General features: G+C 36.8%; 1 protein-coding gene across 2 annotated transcripts in view; it reads right to left on the bottom strand.

The window, feature by feature from the left end:
• Positions 1-906: 906 nt before the first annotated feature.
• LOC306876654 (cordon-bleu protein-like 1) overlaps positions 907-7,733 on the bottom strand; it is a 62,532-nt gene continuing 55,705 nt past the window's right edge. For both annotated transcript variants that reach the window (XM_079427988.1, XM_079427989.1), the window contains 4 exons: positions 5,917-5,993; positions 4,255-5,582; positions 1,412-1,523; positions 907-1,248 (listed from right to left, as the gene is read on the bottom strand). In XM_079427988.1, coding sequence (XP_079284114.1) covers positions 1,247-1,248; positions 1,412-1,523; positions 4,255-5,582; positions 5,917-5,993 — 1,519 coding nt within the window. In that variant the 3' untranslated portion in view covers positions 907-1,246. The remainder of the gene's footprint in view (positions 1,249-1,411; positions 1,524-4,254; positions 5,583-5,916; positions 5,994-7,733) is intronic.

Raw genomic sequence — 7,733 nt, 5'->3', positions numbered from 1 at the left:
ATCCTTACAAAAACTGAAACTTGGAATTAGACCCAAATGACAAAAGAATAACACAATAAGAGGATGCAAACTTTAATACAGAAAAGAGGAGAATTGAGTTTATACATATAATACAGCAGTATTCTCCTCAAAATGAATGAAAAGCCCAGTGTTTTCTGTCTTGGCAACAGCTTTGAATAATCATTTGTTTTTGCGGGCTCCAGAAAACTGTTCAATGTCATGACGTATTACTGTTTTAACATATTATAACTGCAGCCCAAAATTAACGTAGATAAACGGTGTACTAATGTTTGGCAAGGGAATAACTCAAGAAGTTTCAGTATCATTTTTTCATTGCCTAATAATTATATAAATCAAATCTATGCCTAATAATAATTTTCTTTCACATCTGCATATTTACAAATTTCATAATGTAATTCTTGTCACAAAGCAACCCGAAAATATTCCTTTTAAAATATGATAACATTAATAGCATCTCTGCTACAATTATAAAGAGGGAGAAAGTCTAACAGATATTAAGGGAAGGGGAAAAAACAAACTATTAATTATCCAAATGCAGAATAAATTAAAAGAAATCCACAGCTGTAGCTCCTCTTCATGAGTTTGCTCTGCATCAGAAAAAACCTAATTTAATAATATGCTGTACGGTCACTATGAACTGACATATGGATTTCTATGAACTGTTGTTTATTTATACATTTGAAATATTTTATATTTTTTACTTATATATTACATAAATATATATTTTTATATATATTAAACATATAATATCAAATATATATATAAACAGTTCATATATATATTTTTAAATGAACGTAACATTTTATATATATATATATATATATATATATATATATATATATATATATATATATATATATATATATATATTTTTTTTTTTTTTTTAAGTTCATTTAAGGCACATTGCGGCTAATTGAAAACTGCTGTGTTGGGCGAAAAAAAGCAAAAAAAAAGATAAGTAAAAGTGGAAGACTGCGCTCTACACAGTTCTGACCAGATCCGGATTAAAACAAAAAAAAGTGTTGAAAGTCTTTTGATTTGCGAGAAACCTAAATCATGATTATGCAAAAATGGAGACGGAAGATTTTCTCTTGACCTGCGGAATGTTTGAGAACGAGTGACGCTGGAATTCCGTCAATGAAGGCACATTTCATTCTTCCTCTGAATGAAAGACTTCAGACATTCCCTTCAATGTGGCAGATGGCGCTAAAGATGCTTCAGACACCTCTGCAGACAAAAGTATACTTTAGAGACTTTATTAAATGATTCATGGCAGATTGTCAGTTATTAATATATAAGGATAAACCTTTAAAATAAAGGTTACTGTTTTATCAGGGTTTGCAAGCGCTTCAGAGATGGTTAGATTTATGTTGAGTATTTCCAATCTTACATGTTCCCATGCCTCCGTCTCGGGTGGAGCTCGGTGCTGGGCCGCCGTGGCCTGCTGTTTGCCATGGGGCCTCTCCGGATCTCTCTGTGCGTCCTTCTCCATTGTCTGTCACCTGTGGTCCACAGGGGGGAAGAAAACACACAATACACACTCTCTCAATGAGGGCTGAGGATGATGCACACTAGGCAGCCACAGGGACTGTGAAAAAAAGACACTGCTGCTTCTGCGTCACGCGCATAAATCACATGAAGACGACACAGATAGATGTTCCACTGTACCCCACTGACAGACACTCACACACACATCAGAGAAACTACTCTCAGTCACACAGACACTCACACACACATCAGAGAAACTACTCTCACTCACACACACATCAGAAAAACTACACTCATTCACACAGACACACACGTATGTATGTAAAATGCTGATTAATAGTGTTAATAGACAAATATAGCTTAGAAATTACAGGCCAAGGGAATATGTTCATCAAGGCTGCATTTATTTGGTACAGTAAAAACTGAACTATTGTGAAATATTATTTCAAACCAAATGACTCATAACCAAATTATTTCCAACTTCCAACTATATATATATATATATTTTTTTTTAATGTAATTTATTTGTGATGCAAAGCTGAATTTTCAGCATCATTACTCCAGTCTTCACTCTTCAGTGTCACATGATCCTCCAGAAATCATTCTAATATGCTGATTTGCTGCTCAAGAAACATTTCTGATTATTATCAATGCTGAAAACAGTTGTTCTGCTTAATATTTGTGTGGAAACCAGTACACTTTTTTTTTCAGGATTCTCTGAAGAAGAGAATGTTTAAAAAATATATATTTTGCAACATTATAAATGTCTTTAAATGTCTTATGATAAATTTAACACATCCTTGCGGAATAAAAAGTTTATTATTTTTATATTATTAAAATAAATATTATTAATATATATTTTTAAATAATCAAGGCATGTCTTCCAAGCAGTTTTCTGTATGAAGAATGAATAACAGTTAATCATATTAATTTTTATGCACCAATATAACAACACACAGTCAAAAACAGCTGTATTTACATACACCATCAGTCAAAAGTTTAGACACACTTGACTGAATCTTCTCATAAATGATCTTAAACATAATTTAAACCCATCAGCAAACAAAAGCTTTTACTCAAGACTGTTTTGACGCCGATGAGTCCAACATACATTGTATACTCTGACGGCACACAACAGCGCCCTGCATCTCTAAACACGCTCTCAGCTGACCCCGACAACGCAACAACAAAGACGAGTAGACAGGTCAATCCAGGACATAGATTAATGAGCCATGTGCGTCAATACATTGAGTACACACGCTGCCATTACAATGAGTGTCATCCAACTCCCAATATTAATTTACCAGCGCCGGTTTAAACCGGGTGGATTTCACAATAGAATATTTACTTACACAACAACTGTAGTACAATGAGGCTACAAAGGTGAGTCAAGCATTGCTACAGCAGCACCCAAAAAACCTTGCAGGTCCGACTCCACCTGCACTGTACTCTGACCTTCTCACTGCATGCCTCATATGCAGACACAATGTCAGATTATTAGTTCATCTTAATCAAATCTGTCAGAAACACGCCTCTATTTTACCTCAACATCAAAAGAAAGAAATGAACATTATATTCTTCTTCAAGAAAGTGCTGTCTATTTTAGGGCAATTAAACGGCTTTGCATTGTTACATTTTTTAAGCACATTTCCCCTGCAATTGTGGGGGAACATTAAAAAAAAAAGCTGTATACTTATCTACACTCAAAAATTAAATGTTCATGCCGCAAGATGCTGAAAAAAAAAACCGCTAAACAAAATTGCACTACTGAAACTCGTTTCATGATTCTGCTCTGTATTCTGAGAATCATGAGAATCAATTGTGAATTATAACCGAAAATAATAAGAATTACAAATCAAAAGTAAAATATTTGAACGCATTACAGCAAATCTGGGTGGAAAAATGTCATTCTCTCGAAAAAGGGTCATTTTGCAATGCAAAAACTAGTTAAAATATTCTTTATTTTATTAAAATATATAATGTTTTTCTTATAATAATTGTCAGAAAAATAATATATTTTCAATTCATTTTGCAACGCAAAATTGTTAAATGGAGTCTTTTTGTTCAAACAAAAACAAACTCAAAATATATAATAATAAATATAATAATAATAATAATAATATAGAATCGTCATGAAAATAAGTTTTCAATGCATATAGCAATTCAAATAAAAATATTGTAATAAAATGTAGTGCTGGGCAACAATTAATCGTATCAAAAAAAGTTTGTGTACATAATATGTGGGTGCACTTTGTATACACATACAGTATATATTTTGAAATTATTTACATGTTTATATTTATATAATTTATATTACATATAAATATTTAATATATAAACATATTTCTTAAATATACATGTTTGTGTGTGTGCACGTGTGTGTGTGTATTTATATATACAAAATAAATATACATAGTACACACAAACTTATCGCGATTAATCTTGCCCAGCACAAAAAAAAAAAATGTAAATAAATAATACAAACCACTATTAATTAGAGTTTTACTAGGTTGTACTCACAGTGCTGGGCGGTGGCTCAGGGGACTCCGTAATGGATATATAAACATATTTCTTAAATATACATGTTTGTGTGTGTGCACGTGTGTGTGTGTATTTATATATACAAAATAAATATACATAGTACACACAAACTTATCGCGATTAATCTTGCCCAGCACAAAAAAAAAAAATGTAAATAAATAATACAAACCACTATTAATTAGAGTTTTACTAGGTTGTACTCACAGTGCTGGGCGGTGGCTCAGGGGACTCCGTAATGGATCTCTGTTTTGTGAGATGATGCGTGCGTGGTAACTGCCCCAGGGGTTGATGGGAATACGACTGCGATCTCTTCACTGCAGAAGACACGGCCTGAGCGAAGCGCGAGGGCGAAGAGGGCGAGTACGGTTTGGGAGCGGCGAAGCTTCTCAGCTTCTCTAGACTCAGCGATGGCGTGGGGTTTGTGGGAAGGCTCTTCTGACGGGACACTACAGACAACGGTGGAAATTTGGGAGCTTCGGGTAGAGGTACATCCACCTCTGCAATTCGAGGTGCATCACTGCCTCTTGCGGTCTCCTCAACTTCCCATTGCACCGGTGGCGGTGGAGGAGGGAATTTGTCCAGTGCAGGAAACACATCTGACTGCGGGCTGCTTGCAGTTTCTTTGGGCCGGGTTGCAGGACTGCTACAACAACTACTGCTGCTGCTATTACTGCCCACACTCGCTCGGCGAACGGCCGCAGAGGCAACGTAATCCCCGGCCATTCGTTTGTGCTGCGGCAGGCGGAAAGAAGCTGGTTTGGGTCTTGTTGCCGGTGGAACTTTCTTGCATTCAGTTCCTTCTACAGGGGATGAAATGGCAGCTAGAGGTGAAGTACAAGGACTAGTTTGAGCAAAGACATTTTGATGGCCGTTAACAGCAACTGTACCATTGGAGACTGACTTTGTTTCGGGTTTGTATTCTTCATTGGGCTCCAAAGTTAACTCTACTTCAAAGAAACGCAGCTTTTCGAGAGACTTCTGAGGCACGATGGTGTAGGTGGTCATGCCCACTTTGGGAATGTATTCACGGGTGAGCTCATTGAATGGTTTGGGTTTGGGTTCGGCATCTACAATATGCTTTACAGTATTTGCTTTAGAGGTTGGTGTGGATGTCAGAGTCAGATCCTTGGTTGGTTGGATCACAGGCGAAGGTGGCTCAGGAACACGCAGCTCTTCTGTGGAAGTAGCCATGTCTCTTTTTAGTCCGGTTGAGGACTCAGATGGAGCTGTGGAGGGTTCAGTGCATGAGCTCGATGACTCATTAGAGGTTTTCTTGGGTTCCATCTGCATTTGCATTTCAGTGTGAGTGAAACTGACTGAACTGGGGACAGTTTTTGGTGCTTGGTCTTCGAGGCTGGACTCTGTGCCCTGTGCTTGCAAGTCCATATGCGATGTCTGTATGCCACATTCGGAGGTTTGAAGCTTGTTGAACAAAGATACAGGCTTTTCTGTGGCGCTCACAGAAACCTCCTCCAGAACAGGGCCACTTTCTGAAGTCTGAATCGCCTCTTCTGTCTTTTCCGTCGGGGGCTCTAGAGAAAGCGAAAACAAAGTCATACACCGAAGCCTTTTATTCTGTCACTGGAGTTTTACTGTAAAATAACCCGTTGCACATCAAACAACGCTTTCTTATGGTGTCATATCTGACTTTTTATAGAGATCATATCATGAAGAATCACATTTTCCTGTTTGATCTTCAGAGATTAAAGAGTTTGTTGTACTACTGTAAGTTTCAGAACTCAACCAGAGCATTTATTAAAACTAAGCTGCAAAATTGACTCATAGGTATAAATAACAATTGCATAAAGTACACTAAAGTGTAACACCAGAGGTGCTGAAAGATCTCACACATGGGTTGAAGCTCACCTATCTCTTCTGAAGGGATATGAGAGCTTGCGGCTTGGTCCGATTGAATCTTGCCATTCACTGTGGCTTCTGCAACTCTGTTAAGGGTAAAAACCATGCAAAGGTTAAAGACAACATAGAAAAATACATTTAATAAAAAAAAAAAAAAAAAATGTACATACATTTATAAAGAAGGAACCTAAATCTCCTAAACCTCAGGCATTTCTAGATTGCTTTGGCTGGTTGCTAGGCTGTTTTTGCTGGTTTATAGGTGTTGCTGTGGAGTTAAAGACCCCGATATACTTCAAACGAAGTTTGTTTTCGTTCTTCGTTTGAGGGCAAAAAGAAGTTCGAAAAGGCTGAGCGACAGTATACTGTTTTCAAACATTCCAACACCCCCGCGCTGCTTGAGACGGGGTGTAGATTAATGTAAACATATGTCGCAACACTCGCGCGAATGCCCTAAACACAATGACGCAATGATGCTGTATCTAGGTCTTTTATTAAACTGGATAAATTATAACACGTTTTTATATTTTGTGGTGTCATGATTTGATAAAAATAAAGGTTTATTATTGTATGTTCTTTTGGTATTTTATTTATTGTTTACCTTTTAAATTCGCTTATTGAAACAACAACTGCAGCAGTATGGTGTAACATTTATTTGAAACATGTATTTGGTACTTGCTACCTTACATCTTTACTCTTTCGTTTCATTCTTTTCATGGCTTTGGAAAACTTGTATCTGATGTTTCTCTACGTCGCTTTTTGCATAACTCGTCGTCGACGAGTTATGCAAAAAGTCTTCGACGTCAAGCTTCGTTGCAATTTCTTTCTAGGAATGAAATGCTTTCTCTGAATCTTTAAAGTCTCTCTGCGAGTGATTGTACAGGTGCGGCTATATTTGTGGCAGCTCAGCTATTCAACACAGTGCTAGTGTAAAGCATAGGAGGCTATGTTGCGTAATCGCCATGGACCAATGGTAGCTCAAAAGTGTTTAGGAGCCAAAATGAACTCCCCCAGAAAGTTCGCTTTGGTGAGCGGTTTCGAACTGCCAAATCGAACTCAAAACGAACTTCGTTTCGGCCTGATTTTGTTCAAAATGACGTCATATCAGTTCGTTCTTCGATTTCGTTGAAGTATATCGGGGCCTTAAAGGTGCAATAGGTGATTGTCTTCAGAAACATTTTTTGTTATGCTGGTTTAAAGTCTCTTCACATGCCGATAGCAATCATTAAGTTAAGTGGTCTAAATGTATTTATCTGTATTTATACAGTCATGGCCAAAAATATCGACACCCTTGGTAAATATGATCAAAGAAGGCTGTGAAATTAATTAATCTGCAATGTTAATCCTTTTCGATCTTTTAGTGACCCATTTTTGTGTTGTTTTTAAGGTTGGATTATTGTACGGTTGGATGATCCAAACAAGGCCCGTTATAAGATCAGTCACTTATTGATTTTTATCTGTTGGTATTTGATAGAATCCATGATGCCATGTGTCTAAACAAGATGTCCAGGGCCTCCAGCAGAAATACAGGCACACAACATACAAAATACAGCAGTATATTTAATTGTACACATGGGGTACTTTTTATCCCCGTGTTCACCAAACCCATCTTGAGTGTTTGCTGCTAAAAAGCAAATTTTTTTAGTTTCATCTGACCATAGAAGTCAGTCTCATTTGAAGTTCCAGTCGTGTCTGATAACTGAATATGCTGGAGATTGTTTTTGGAAGAGCTTGGAGAATTTTTCTTGAAACCCTCCCAAACAACATGTGGTGATGAAGATGCTGTTTGACAAATTATTTTTTTTAAGGTTTTCTGACAACGAGACTCA

The sequence above is a fragment of the Barbus barbus genome (assembly GCF_936440315.1).
Source record: "Barbus barbus genome assembly, chromosome: 11".
Lineage (NCBI taxonomy): Eukaryota > Metazoa > Chordata > Actinopteri > Cypriniformes > Cyprinidae > Barbus > Barbus barbus.
Note: the sequence above shows the minus strand (reverse complement) of the source record. Positions and strands in the feature narration are given on the sequence as shown.